This window comes from Hyposmocoma kahamanoa, unplaced genomic scaffold (assembly GCF_003589595.1).
Source record: "Hyposmocoma kahamanoa isolate Upper Pololo Valley unplaced genomic scaffold, ASM358959v1 78, whole genome shotgun sequence".
Lineage (NCBI taxonomy): Eukaryota > Metazoa > Arthropoda > Insecta > Lepidoptera > Cosmopterigidae > Hyposmocoma > Hyposmocoma kahamanoa.
In genome coordinates this window covers 1,440,208-1,456,408 of record NW_020653945.1, presented here as the reverse complement: position 1 = coordinate 1,456,408, position 16,201 = coordinate 1,440,208, and the positions used below count along the sequence as shown (strand labels likewise).

The 16,201-nt window shown below is 35.6% G+C and overlaps 1 protein-coding gene across 2 annotated transcripts in view; it reads right to left on the bottom strand.

The window, feature by feature from the left end:
• The window catches only part of LOC113233077 (innexin shaking-B), a 204,675-nt gene that overhangs the window by 8,231 nt on the left and 180,243 nt on the right, over positions 1 to 16,201 (bottom strand). For both annotated transcript variants that reach the window (XM_026468055.1, XM_026468054.1), the window contains exon 4: positions 849 to 1,068. In XM_026468055.1, the coding sequence (XP_026323840.1) occupies positions 849 to 1,068 (220 nt within the window). The remainder of the gene's footprint in view (positions 1 to 848; positions 1,069 to 16,201) is intronic.

Sequence of the window (16,201 nt, the reverse complement as noted above, 5' to 3'; positions counted from 1 at the left end):
AACCCGTTTAGCTCTTGCAGGTAGTCTCGATTTCAGATGTTTAAATTAAATATTGTAGTGATAAGGCGTGCAATATAAGCCGCGCTGCTACGTTTGTATAGAGTTATCAGACTTATTTTCTTATACTATGATAAGACTATTTCAAAGTTCAAGACGAGTCACATCGGGGAAAACTGTTTTGTAATATGAAATGGTTTAGATATTAAATACACCTAAGGATATAGTCTAAAGAATGTGCTAATTAATTACGCGATAGGATCTACCCCGATCATACAAAATGAAATCAAAGATAGCCACAGTAGAGTTCCTTGTGAATGAGTTCGTCCAGGTAAGTACTGCCACCTTATCTTTTCGCTTTTGAAGGGTAAGGGTGCTGGTGATGTTACAGGCACTCGGGACTTGTCAACTTATGACTCAGGGTGACGGGCGCTGTGCTCCTCAGATCTTTGTGATTTAAAGCACACTGCTAAAATAAAAATCTAGAACGAATAAAATATCTAACTTTCCACATAATTTTTATACGGAGATATTTTTCTTTTAGCACTTCAGAGAACCTGCAAAATTTTGCTATAGTTATTAAAGTCACATTTATCCCCAAAATTTGAAAATTGCTCGGCGGTTTAAGGACACGCCGCGCCGTCCGTTGCCCCGTCAGTCACCATCGGGCACTTGTCAACGTCCGATCTGTATCAAATTTTGTCCGCCTGTTCTTATTACATTCAAATAAATTTTGAGCACCGATTGCGTGACGCGTGAGGCGGCCCCCCACACCTCACCTCCTAAAGTCTAGGCTCACATTCAAATGCCTCGCCTTAAGTACTCTTTCAAGGTAGTAAAAGCGAACTCACCTATAACATTGACAAGAGCAAGCGCTTCGCAGAGATAATACCGATACGCCCACCAATTGTGGTAGCGGAGGTTCTCCCACAGGTAGTCCAGGATGAGCTTCTTCTTTGTCTTCTTCTCGATTTCGGTGCAGACGCCTACGTCCAAGTCCATCATCAGGGCGCGGATCTTCCCGCCTTCCCAGGACTTCCACAGCCATCTGGGTGCGTAGAACAGCATTGCCTGGAATATGATAATTATTGATTTTATAATTATCATTAATTCATATTTTATCATTATTGCGCCTGCAAACATTTGGGTGTTATTCATTTATTTTGTTTATCTCGTTTAGGTTGTTTTTACCAAAGATATTTCTACATAATTATTAGAGATGAAACGGATATCCGGTAACTATCCGGTTGTTTAAAACTGATAAAAATTCATAATCAGTAAGCCAAATAAATTGATTTATTGATTAAAGATGATAGTAATAGGATAAACAGCAAATACAGGATCGTTGACAATGTGTTTATTACTTTTAACTAAAAGAACTTTGATATTAGATAACGTTATCTGTAAATTTAGTACTGAAGTATAAATAAATATGGTGGATGATGACCAGTTTTTCTGCCTAGGTGCTCTCCGGATATCCGATATCAGATATCACAATACGTTTCATCATACTAATTATTATCAGTGATAAATGCAAATTTTAAAATATTTATTTAGTTTACTCGTGTTACTCGGCATGCGTGAATATTTAGATCAGGTTTTGAATTGTCAGGATATTTTCTTTGATAATTATCCATACTGATTCATAGTTTTGTCTCTTCAATTTTTGACTAAAAACAAAATACTTACTGAAATATTATACAAAAAATATATCTATAATATTGTGATATTGCTTTATTAATTTAAATTTACAAAACTTTTTTTTGGGATTGACATTTGCCACGTCTCAGATACAAACACATGAACTACAAACTAGCCGTGTAACCCTAACTAGCCGTGAACAGGTTCACGGCAATGAAATGGGAAACTTTCGGTCCACAAAATTTATTAAAACTTTACTAGTTTAAAGAAAGGCTGTAACAATATAAAGGTAAATGTAAAAAAACAGGTATAACAGTATAAAACACTCCCTACACTTTATTATTAAGGCACTTACCCCTAAATGGGCCGAGAAACTCAATTACAGAAATAGATACATGAAGGCTGTAGACTTATAAATTATTACACATGATTAGCTTATTAACAGCTCTGACTGTTGTGGCGGTCGAGCTGGGAGTGACCGTGGTACGAAAACAAAATGAGTAAGTGAAGGAAGATGGAACGATTCAAATTTAAATACATGTAAAATAAATGTAAAATAAAAAAAATGATAATATACGAGAGGAGAGAGGCGATACAAAGTGGTGAGATGACGGTGTAAGGAGGTCACACCGTCACACACATTACATAAGATCGCTAGGAGTAGCATGTTGTTGGTCCAAGTCCAAACTTTTAACCCGTGGGGTCCCGGTGCCCCCCTCATCTGTACAAAATTGTATCCAAAAAATTAATATACTGTCTATGAAACCAAGGGGCCGGAAGCTACCTCGCCCAACGTTTAGCATAGTCAACACCTTGGGCACCCTGCCGCGGAGACCCAATTTTACTCATATAATGTAATTATAGTTCTAGTTTCTAGTATTTAACCTTATATTGTGCCAATATATTTTGACTTATTGTCTAATAAAAAGATTTTAAAAGAAATTTAAAAATTAAAGTCACAGGGATTCGAAGCTTCAACTTCTCAATGAAAAAGCAACCGTTATCCCACTAGGCTATGACCTCTCATGGATGCAAATGGCGAATAAAATTATGTTAATATGACCATTTACTTAAAGTATAGAGCACCGTATTGCTATATAAGTAGACGTCGATAATATAAATTGCTTTCGTAAACTTTTAGAATGTTCTTAGAAAGTGTTATGGTGGTTTAGAAATAACCCGAAAGCTTTTACGTGTATAAAATAATAATATTGCTAAGAACTCAAGAGTGTGCCGTACCGAAAACGAGGTTAAGCCATTCAGAGGTTTTAATAGTTTTGCTAAATATTTATTGTTATTATATAAAATACATACATACATCGATGGTTTTTTATAATAACGTCATGTATCAAAAACACCCAATTGATGTGGAAGATGATTTAAAAAAATAGAATTGTATCTGGTATAACATCGGTGACTTGTTTTAATAAATTTTCAATTTGTTTGTTTTTTGTTTTCTGTTTATCGAATTGATTCAGATGTTAATTGTTCGTCGTAGTCCAGATACTGGCCACAAGATGGCAGCACGATGAATAAATTTTCAGCATAAAATCATAACGTCGTAACTTGCAATAAAGGTGTTAAACTTTCAACGATATAGCGACCGGGTAAAGTTCAAATTATATTAACAATCCGGAATTTGTTACTTCTTTTTAAATTAAAAATTATGACCAATAATTATTAAGATTTCGTAGTATTTATCATTTGTTTGGGTGCGTTTTGGCGGCGTTTGTCATCCCAATATTGCGACGTGATCATTTTAACCAATGGAAAATTCGGTATCTTATTTATATTAACATTTAGCACACTCAGAATACAGCTATGCAATACAGAAAAAAAATATATTTCAGTGTAGGATATTATTGTTGATAATTCTAACATATTTATGTATGTAAATGTTCTTTGGAAAAATTCAAAAATAAGGTAATTTAAACTTTATCTCTTCAGTCAACCGTGACCATGGGACATGTCGACCTGAAACGCTGGTTTCTTTGGAAAAACAAATATACCTACGAGATTAAAATCCGGAAAAATAGTTTCATTTCCAATATAAAATAACTGAGATACGAAAATCATAGGTACATTTGACGATCTAGATGGCTTAGGTTTGCACTTTGAGGGCTTGACGAGGAGGTCCCGGACTCGATTCCCGGTAGAATCAATTTGAAAAATGAACTTTTATGAACTGGTTCTGGTTTGGGAGTTCCAGTGTAGTTGTCTGACATAATTATTATTGTAATTTTTAAGTTTATTTTTTGGATGTTTGGAAATTTTAATTTCACAAAAATAATAGAAAAATTGAATAATTGAAAAAATATTATCATGATGGTCGAACACCGTGATATTCAATAAACTTAAAAATTACAATTATTGAAGCGACATCTCTAATTCATTTTTTTTTTTTTTTTTTTTTTTTTTTTTTTCATTCATTCATTAGCTGCTGGTAGCTGTAAAGGCACCTGGCTGAGTGATGAAATCGATTTCTCACAGATGGCGCTACGACACAAAAGTCGTGTCCGTCATTTAGTTGGCATACCGTCTTGCACGGTTTGCAGGACGACGTTGGTTCGAATGATTATTATTTAATTTTTTTTTTCAATTTCTTTAATTATAATAAAATTATTACATATCCGCCATAAGGATTAGAACCGTCTACCTGACTACTGAAAAGACACAAGGCTACAACCGCATTCCACGATACCTATTAAATATTAGTAGCGAAGGGTCCACATAACAGGACTCTCATCCGCAGCCTAAGAAATTTATTTTCCAATTTAGTAGTAGGCATTGAAACAAAAACGTCTTGAATAGCAACGTTTGCTGTGCACCTTTTACATTACTATAACTCCATTAAACCACCCTTCTTTTGATATCATAAATATTTTGTACCAAGCCTAGTTTATGATATACGTTAACATGACTATGAGCATTTTGTACTTCTATACAAATTCGCTAGATGGCATTGAACCATTTTGTGCAAATACTGATATTAGGACGTCGAATGGCGACTTCTTTTTTATTTATGAGCTGAGCTCTTGTCGGTGAAATATTCACGAACAGGCCATCCTCACCGGTGAGGATGAAGAGCCCTCCAGTTTAGCCCCCCTAAAGTTCCTAGTTCGTTCTTCTCGGGGAAGTCAGTACAGAGAACGAGCAATGCTTAAAAAAATACATTTTCAAGTGTAAAATAATACATATGGAATAAATTATTAGTTGATTTTGACTTTAGTGTGTATGCGCGTAGATTCGCTTCTACAGTAGCTCTTTCTGGCGGAAGTATCTAGTAGCCGCGGTCCTCGTCCAACTAGGCGCTTCTGAGAGATTTAGAACCTTACTATAATTCAGTTGTCGATCGATGTGATTTGATATCGTACGATTTCTTTCGATTCCAATCGAACCGAAATGACGTCACACCCATACGATCACTCGAGCTTCTCGAAAGTTACCGAACGTCCTACTGTTTACAAAGCAGGAATGTTATATGGAAATCTTTTATTATTTTAAATAAAATATGGTTTTTGTTCAATTTTATTAATATATTTTAATGCAAGACTATTTGCATTCGTATTGACGGTCAACTGCAAATTGTCCTTCATAAAAAAGGTGAATAATCCACCTCTATTCAGCGTCTACTCTAATGACACATATACCGATGTAAGTGGCGTGAAATCATCGTATTGTTAACATCAAATCCCGAATAAAACTTTAACTGAATCCGACCGCATTCACGTCATCATTGCGCCCGAGCGAATTCACAAAGTTATAATGTTTATTTATTATTTATTTATTTATTTTTACCTCTTACAACTATCATTACAGGTATAACCTAATACAATAGTGTAGTTACTAACAAAATATTTACGTACATGTTAACTATAACAAACTTCCATTGATATTCTACAATATACGGCCTGTGCGAATTCATTCAGAGTACAATCGAACAAATCAATGTCGTGTGATGCCGCGTTGAGGGCACGCAGCGCCCGCATATGGGGCGCGTTGTGCAGCAGTTGTCGCCCTACGTACCCGTCAGGTACATACAGCTGAACTGTGTTTAGAACACATGGGTTGTGTATCTTACCACGCAGTACTTTTAATAAGTAAGTGGCGAGAGCTACTTCTCTTCTTACTTCCAGTCTATAATAGCCTAACATGCCAAGTACAAATAGGGTAGGATATAACAGTGGATAACCGGGGTACACACCATACTGTTTTAAATATAGGTATCTAACGAACTTGTTCTGAATGCGTTCTATCATTAATTTGTATTTGGATTTGTGTTTCAATTAATGTCGTTCTTACAATGGAACAATAATTCTTCGGGAGAAAGCTGCAAGAAAACACATTAAAGCGTTCAAAAGCTCTTACCTATTTGTCTGTTGCTGATACAGCAATAATTTCAGCAGATTAAATTGTTTATACATTTTTCTAAGATTTCCAGCCCACCTCACCTCTTCGGCATCAGCGTCTCGTCTGTCGAGACAAATCGGCTCGTAAATTTTACGATACAAATTAATGGCGCTTTTCAGTGCCCGTTGCACAGTGCCATCGATCGACAAACATCACATTTTATTATTACTATGTGCAAGCTCTATTTCTATTTGCAGCAATGGGGATAACGTTGTTATGCTCATTGAGTGCGCAATGTAAGTTATAGTTGTCAAAATAACGTAGACGGAGAATGAACCCATCGACCTTCCAAATCAATGTTCTCGGTTATACGGGTCAGAAGAATGTCCACGGTTTGATTTGGGTTTTTGTCACAATGCACTTTTAAAGACTCCTTGAATTTTATATCGAAGTTCTTGTCCCCATTGTAACTCTCTTCTTTCTAGTGTAAGGAGTACATGTGCATATACGCCTTCAGTGATCGGTTTCCAGATTTCACAACAAAACTCAGAATTTTAACATCGCCACGAGTTGAAGATAGTTCTTTGCATCTCACAGGTTAGTGCGCGTCAACTTGAACTGGATATAGCCTTGATTTGTTGTAGGTACCAACCAGCATATTGCAAGACTACTTGCACGCAGATCCCGTTTCATCGGTTGCATCGTTTTATGGTGACGTTTCCAATGGTTAAGAAATAGTTAACGAAACTCCAATTACAAAGATTTTCACTTTTGAATGTTCTGAATAAAAAAGATCGTCGAAAGAATCGAAGAAACTCGACCGTAATGTCCTCAATTATGCCCACGGGCTTTTTCATTGCAGGGCGATAACGCTCTATCGATTTTTTACGTCAAGATTAACCAAAAAGTTTTTATGCTCGAAAAATCTGAACGTACATTTCGCATAAATTTGAAGGATAAAAAAACTAAACATTTGCAATTTATCTATATTTTACTAAATTTATTCAAATTCTGCAATATTTTTAGAATTTGGAAATTATTTATTTTATGTCTATTCAATTTTAATATATAGTGGCTGTATGCGTCTGTGCCTTTTAGAACGTTTTAGTTCGAGTTCTATTATCTATGGAAGAATATAGAAGAAAAAAAAACAAAAATCACGCCATATGAAAAATCCGTAAATGTTGTTGTGAAGCAATATTTATTCACACAAGAAATAAACTATCGTTGTATCTATTTCCTCACAAATGTGATGAAAAAATGTTGTATGTGGCATGGGCGGTAAAAATTACGAACCTCTAACAAACTCGTTAGTAATTTCTTATTTACCGCCCACACAATATACTATTACGGTCCTTTTTGTAGGATTTGTTTAATGTAATACCCTGTGATTCACAGCAAAAGCAGGATTATTTCGTCTCTGGAAAGTGACTGAAGAATGAATTCAGGAGATCACCAAGCATAAACAAAACTACTCCGCATCTACTTTCAATCCACACACGATCCTGTTAAACCTCCTAGATCTACCTCTAACGGTATTAAGTGCCACCTCAAGAAGTTTGTCCAAGCGGAAGACTTGCGATAGCATGATGAGTGCAGCCTGCAGCCGACTAAAAATAGGCGGATGCATTAGGGTATCTTCACGCGTCGCCGGGCTCGCCCGCGCCGGCGCAGCTAGCTCATGAACCGATATGATACTTGTTCCTACGCCTCGAATTAAGCACTACCTCGTGGACGTAAGAATCCGAAATATAAACGAGGTATACGTACGTTAAGAGGGAGCATGCCAAAAAAATTTTGACGTTGCCTCCGCCCGAATTTGTGAAACAAATATATGCCTAAAGTTCGTGTGACATGCGACAGGAGATGTTGAATTTTGCGCATTAAAAGTATCAAATTCGTTTTAGCGGAATAACTCTAAAACTAAAGGGAATAAAAAAAATCCGTAGTGACAGTTGTCGATCATGCATAAATATAATTAATTATCTAATTTTTGTCCTAATAACCTGTAGCATTTCGAGGATAAATCGAAAAAATGTGAAAAATAGAGGACATTTCATGATTTTTATCTATCAAGGAAAATTTATTGTTTTATGTTTCTGATTAATGTCTATGATTGAATATATCGTGTAGTTACTCACACAATGTTTTATTTTTAACTTTAAAGTGGATATACCCCTCTAAAATCAAATCGAAGATTAGGAATTTTTCCTCTGCTCCCTCTTAACGTACGCGACAGGGAGAGATCTGCCCGGTCATGTGTACTTATGGTACCGCAACATAGAACTGCAGCATTTAAGGGTAGTTTCAAATATTCGGCTTCAAAATGCTGTAATAATATTCCGCCACCTATACGTGGCGCGTCATTACTTACTCTCGTTACAAAAATTTGTCTAATTTGTTGAAATTTTAATATTAATATTAGTTTTCATATCCCCAAGTACTCGTCTTCGTAGCCTTTCTAAATATACATTTTTCACTTTGATTTCTTACACCAAAATATATTCACAATCATTATTTTCACTTACACACACAGTTACACTTATATGTATATTCAAATACACACATGCACTTACATATAGGTTGCTTTAGATGCGCTATTCACACTGTATTACATTTATTATTTTAATGAACAATCTCTCATTACAAAAATCTAAATATACTTATAACAAAAAATCTTTCTATACAAATAACTTCTAGATTTAGTACCTCTCTTTGGTTCTGACTGAAAACCAGCGCCTTAGGGAACTTAGGCATATGCAGGCATTTTACTCCTTTGACAGAAATGTTTTATTTTTCCTGTTGCGTAATTTGTATTTGTGTCATACTAGTGAATAAAGTGTTTATATACCTATCTATCCATTGACTTACAATTATATGGACGTCGGGTCCGCGCTAAAAAGTGTCCGAACTTATAGGGCGTTAAAATCGTACACAGAGCGTCATTCACGCTTTAGTCTTCGTTTGTTCGACTGACAGCGAAGCAAGCAAAATTAGACAGTACTGCGATGACATTACAATTAAAATTCAACGTTTTAGCTTTTTCATATTCCTTTACATGTCACAACGTTTAAATAGGTTGACTTGGGACATTTTTTTCGTGGTTTTTGTATTAGACCCGTCGTCCATTTATTTGTAAGTCAATGTATCTATCTAAGTTATTGTGAAAAGTTATACTACATTTTTTTTCTTTTTATGAGATCAAGTGACGGTACGAAAAAGTTATACGCCTGATGGTAAACTACATGCCTGTCCATAACAGTTGCAGTGCCACTCAAAGCTTGAGGTACTGCCACTGCGCCCGTCGCCCCGAGACAAGTTGATAAGTCTCGTGTGCCTGTAATTTCACCAGCACCCTTATCCTTCAAAAGAAGAACACAGTAATTCTGACATTATTGCTTGGCAGCAGAAATAGGTAAGGTGGCTCTACTTCCCTGGACGAACTCTTTCACAAGGAGCTCTACTGCTGCAAATCGAAGAGTATGTGTTAGTTAAAGATGTATAGAAAGACGACATGAGTCTAGATTTCATACAATTGTGATTCAAAATGTATTCCATTGCAGTTAAGTTTATTTGAAAAGAGCAATTCCTAGAGTTTCTTGCTCGTTCTTCACGGGAAGATCAGCGCAGTGAACGCATAGTAACTTAAACAATGTTTTCAAAAAATACCTGCATAAAGTGCATAAAACCTCTCTCTGAAATTGCTTAACTATTGCATTTAGTTCTATATTTTTGATACGTTACCAGCATTTTCGTATTTTCTCTTGACATCTTATTTTTAATTAACTTCTCGGAATCTGACCAGCCCGCTTGACGTGCGCGCACGCATAAAACAGACCCGTTTATTAGGTCGCATTGTCCGACGTAAATAAACACTATAACTATAGTTCTCGATCTAGACTAGCGCTTCTTATTGGAGATTATCCAAAATTTTGAATTTTCTGCGGGCATACATACTGAATTACATCATGGCGAGATGTTGCGTACACGTAAAATACGTGCATCGAAATCATTAGAACGACAAACCTCAGGTCCTTGCAAAAGAGGACCGCTATCTACCCAGGGTGCTGCGAGAGGCCGTTGAATTAAGATGATGCGGTGGTACGGAGATGGTTTTCACCAGTTTGGGTGCCAGTGTTTTCTCTTATGAAAAATTACAAACAGACAAGACTGCAGTACTAATTAAATTTTTAATTGATTTTATTCACTATTATTACTTAATAATTATTACTTTAACTGTCTCTGTGGCCGAACGGTTACCATTTTCCGGAACGGTTGCCGGACTGCCACCCAGAGGTCCCAGGGAGAAATATTTGTATGGCCTACATTTATTTCTCTCGTGAGTTTGGATGTAATTTGTGGTTGTCTATGTGTGTGTCCATGGCACCCGCGACACAGGATTTCCTTAGTGCGGGACTATGTTGAGTGTGTGCGTTATTATTATTATTATTAATGAAATTAAATTTAATGAAAAAATTATATTATTAATACAATGATCTTTTACTTACTTAACAAAAACCTTGTTTAAAAAATCCTTCGATCCGGCTGGATTCGAACCAACATCTTTCAGCAAATCGTGGCAGACGCTATGTCAACTAAACTATGGAACCTTACGATTTTTTCTATGCGCAGATATTTCTTTATGCTTTTTTTAACGACTTTTTTGTTATATCTTGCAGTCAACAATCAATTTTAATTCTTTATTGCATATGACATTATAAATTTAAGATCGAACATTAATCGGTGGTACACGTGTGACCCCTGCAAGGGCACAGCAGTTCGTGTTTTTTTATGGCTTTCATGTGTTAGAACAGTTTTGACGTATGTGGATACATTACACCTATTGCGCTAATGATGTTAAAGACGATTACCGCCATTGACTTACAAATAAATGGACGACGGGTCTAATACAAAAACCACGAAAAAAATGTCCCAAGTCAACCTATTCGAAATTTAAATTGTAATGTCATCGCAGTATCGCGCTATCAGTAGAACAATTGAAGACTAAAGCGGAGTTTGGCGCTCTGTATACGATTTTAGCGCCTTACAAGTGCGGACACTTTTTAGCGCGGACCCGACGTCCATATAATTGTAAGTCAATGATTACCGCGGTTTGTTTCACCACTGCAAAATACTCCCTGTACATGAAAAATTAAAATATAGTATTTGCAGAACACTTTTTTGATAAAAGTTTACAATCTACCTACAATGGTGAAATGAAGACGCGAAATGTCTATAATAATAAATTGTTGATACCATCTTATCGAAAACTTTATGATAATAATCTCAGTACAGAGTACTAAAAAAACCAACCTCAAAAGTACGTGGAATTACATATAATTACCAAGTTTTATTGAAATCGGTTACCGGAAAGTGCGCAAACCCGGATTCATCCCCTAGTTCGCTACTATACGGGACTTGACACAGGAGATAATAAAAATCGGTTCTCAATACTCAAGGTATATTGAGTGAGAAAAACGCCTTGAATTGGAGAATAGCAAAATCAACCATTAAAATAATAGCTCCTTATAATAAAATTTAGGCGCTATTTATAAAAATGATTATTCATGCGCGAACAGCCACCCTTAGAGGTGAATCATTTTCTTCAAAATTAAATGGGACCACCATGATGGAGGACCCTCTTTCCAACATAAAAAGAATCATGAAAACCGGTTCACAAATACCGGAGTTATCGCGTAACATACATACAAAAAAAAACATACAGTCGAATTGATAACCCCCTCTTTTTTGAAGTCGGTTAAAAATAAATTACAATATATATACTTAATGCCTTATCTAATAAACGAAATTCCTAAAGAAATAAAAATATCGTTAAATTGTAAAAACATCAAACCTCAATTAAAAAATACTTTTAGAAAAAATAAAAAATTAATACGTGATTGAAATATATAATAATTATAACCTTCTAATTTTAACTAACAACAACAAAAGGTACTAACTTTAAATGTATTACAAAAGTAGTGTTCACGACCATTTATTAGAATAGACTCGTGTTCAGCGGTGGGATGTACATACAAGGATCAAGGTTTAGTGACACCCTTTATTAACAACTGTCACGCACACTAAGAGGAATGTCAACACACAGCAGTACGAACGCACACACTACACATAGAAATATATTTCTACGACGAATGAGCGGTATACGGGAAAACTTAGTTAAGTTTATGTTATACTGGAATGTTTTGTTGTTTTTAGTGCTTTAAATGTAATAAATAAATAAATAAATATATGAAGTGCCAAATTCTAAAATGTTAAAAAAACTTATGTATTGATCGTTACGACAGTAACTCGATAGAGGGACGATTCTTTAATGGCTAATTTGCTAACGGAAACATGTCGCGTCCAATTTATTCACTGTTAATGTATTCGGTTTTACGCCATAATTGCGTCAATTTTGCGATCCATCGCGGCCCACGAGGCGGTCTGACTCTCTTGGCAGCCGCTACGGTCATCGCCGCCATTCGCGGTCCAAATTACGAGATATAAGAGTTTTTGCGAGCATATGGGCGCACTTTTTTAATCTACCAGTATATTTCTCTTTAAAAACATTTTCAGGTTTGGAAGGAATCTGCGGTCACGTAAGGGTGGAGGAAGATTATTCCAGATCTTTGATGAGTAAATCAACCCTTATGTAAGGTTGTTTTATGAGGTGGAATTCTTAATATTTAAACGTTATGTTACTACCAAGTTAAACTTAGCTTTTAAAGTTACCGTTAACTTGCAGCATTTATATAACACCAAATTTTAATTATGCCTAAATTTTTAACTGACTACACAGTACAATTAAACTTTTTGGATATTATCATCAACCCAACGTGTGAGTCCTACTTTGAACGACACAAGGCTATGTAAATACAATTTTTTTAACCGAGTTCAAAAAGAAAGAGTTTGTTAATTCGACTATATTTTTTATAAGTATGTTTCGCGATATTTGCGTGTTACATGCGCGACATTTATGAACCGATTTCGATGATTTTTTTTTAAGTTGGAAAGTGGACACCTCGAAAAGTTATAATTCTACACACTTTCGAGGCCAGGTCTTTTTTTTATAAAATAAGTTATATAGTATATATTTAACTCGTTTATATTTAAAACATATATAAGAAAAACTCGAGATGTATTTTTTCACAATATGATTTATATCTATTTTGTGATATGTAGTGAAGGTATGAGCAAAACACGCCTGTCCGTAGCAGTTGCCTTAAATCGCAAAGATCTGCGAGGACACTGCCACTGCACCCGTCACCCAGAAACATAAAATTGACAAGTCCCATGTGCAATTATGCGTCTAGTTTCACCAGCGCCCTTCAATTATGGAACGCAGTAATCCGCACATACTGCTTGGCTGCAGAAATAGGCTCACTCTCTTACAAAATCGAAAATACCACACCATACTACGCTATGACGACTGACCAGGCTGTCACGCTCTGAGAGGTGAAAATAACATTGTCCGCCGCGTGCAGTCGTGCGGAACCGAATGCTGGGGTTGTACAAAGATTGTAATGTAAATTAAAGACTTGTCTATGCGCTTGCACTGTTGGTGATACACTCAACGGTAGGCACTTATCGCGTAACCTTGAGCGAGTGACGGAGCCCTGATATAGGTACTACACCTTAAAACATTTACATAAATATTTCTTAGTTTTCTAACTTACAACTTGTCTAAGTACTCGTAAATGGAAATTGCTACAAATTATATGTAGCTATTTCGAGTCTAAAACGCTCTTGATGACAAGCCCGTCGCAAGTTCTACACTCGCACCATACGAACAATCTCGTCACTCATAGCTGACCTAATTTACGTGTTATTTTCAAGGTCTCGCTCGCCCGATAACTGATATACATAATATTTGTTAAAATTATACATCACTATTCTGTAAACCTATAAGTTATATAATTAAGTAATGTGCTTATGTACTTACTAAGTGAATGAATGCATCTATATGTCTTTATTTACAATTTACTACCGATTTTTTAGACTGGAAATTTTTTTTTCAACTTTTGTAACTTAAAATAATTTTTATTAAAAGTAAGGAACCAGGTTTAAACTTTTCTTGTATACATGTACATACAAACTGACACTGACAATCGGTTACCGGAAAGTGCGCGAAACCGGATTCATCCCCTAGTTTGCCACCCTTAGAGGTGGTATATTTTCTTTAAATTTAGAAAGAAAGAAAGAAAGAAATATTAAATAACTATATAAAAAATAATAAATATTTAATAATTCCTAGATTTCAGAGGAAGGCATTACCATGTATGTATTCTTTGAAGTTTAAGTAAATATACTCTGTTGGTTTCGATTTTTATTTTTAACCGACTTGAAACAAGGAGGAGGATCGCAATTCAATTGTATTGTTTTGTGTGTATGTGTGACATGCGGTTACTCCCGATTCGTCAATTGATTTCGATGATTCTTTTTTTGTTGGAAGCACGGTACCTCGATATTAGTTCCATTTTAAATTAGAAGAACATATTCCATCTCTAATGGTGGTAAACTAGGGGAGGGATTCCGTTTTGCGCTCTTTCCGTTAACCGGCTTTAATATTTGGCAAATAAATGTAATTCCAATCAAAAGCCGATAAACAAACTTTTCAGATCTGTTTTTTTATAATAAAATAATAATAATAACGCACATACTCAACATAGCCCCACACTAGGGAAACCCTGTGTCGCGGGTGCCATGGACACCCGTCACGAGAGAAATAAATGTAAGCCATGCATCTATGATGGTAACAATCGGTTGTTGTTACGACCAATATGCAGTAGAATCATTGGCAAAGGAGACTTATCTTAGAACTAAGCGGGGAGGGGTGCTACGTTGCGTAAATCACCGCCGTCTCATGTTGGATACAAGCAACCGGCAACTAGAACCGAATATTCTATTTTCATACAATTGATATTAAATTGACACAGTTCCCGGTTGCCGCGGCCGTAATTTGTGTAAAAATAGATGATGCCAGCAATCGATAAATTGTAATAAAATATTTAACGAGAAATCTGCAATCTAGTCTGCATAGCAACAACAACTTTTTGACAACAATTAGTTTGATATCACCTGCGAATAAGTATTCACTACCAGGGAATCAGAAGTCACAAAGAGCTCTTCACTAAATTCGTGCATTTAATAAAAACACAACACTTTGCTAAATCATTTCGTAACGTCGGTGACCTTCATGACGTGCTATTTTCAAGGTCACACGTCTAGAACCATTATGGCGACTAAATATTTAGTATTTAGTACTAATTAGTGCCCTGAGTTGTGGCCAGCTTGATTGTATAGGTTTATTTAGGCCACTGAAGGCTGGCTCCATCGGTGCAAGTGGGTTTTCCATATTTTACAAACTGCAAAGCGACTTTATGCTACAATGTTTTTGTTATTTCCGGACGAATTGTTTCGCGAATTGACTTAATTTACTATTGCAATTCAAATCTAAGTTTAAATTACTTTATTTCAAATCGAAAATTAATAATAAAATAAATATGTGAAATTGATTTTAAAACTCAGCTGCAGAAGGTTTTAAATATCCCACGCTAATATTCTGTGATAACCTGTCAATTATAATTTCAGAAACCAGATATGGAATTAAAAAAAAGGTGATAACAAAGGACCTCTTTTTTAATTCCGTGCCTAAATTCTTTTGTCTATGGTATTCGCTAGTGTGCTGAAAAGTTACTGAACTATGAGTTTCAAAAAAAGAACTAGACACTACTCGAACGTGTTACAGCCTCCTGATTGGTTAATACATAAGCGGTACTTGTACAATCACGAACACTTTCTCTTACACTTTGTAATTTTTTTATACTTAAAAATAAAGAGAACAGTTTTTCAACTCCATTATTTAAACTTTTCCGCTAAAAGTAGCGACTGTAGTAAATAATTTTAACTGGTCTCAACGGCTTTCCGTGTATTTATCAACAACTTTTCAACACGTCATAAAAATTTGAAAATATGAGTCCAGTGGCCATCATAAATCATAAAGAAATATGGCTTTCTAAACACCGACATGTCTTGTCGACAAATTCGCACGTCTATCCACTATTTGGCCCAGTACACTCATTTGCCCGTTCAGACAGGCAGACTAAACATTAACACTATTTACTATCATATTTTCAACTACAGTAATTGACAGTTCACTAACATTGTGGTTTGACGTGTTTGGAGTTACGTGTGGAGTAAATTTTTTTGGGAT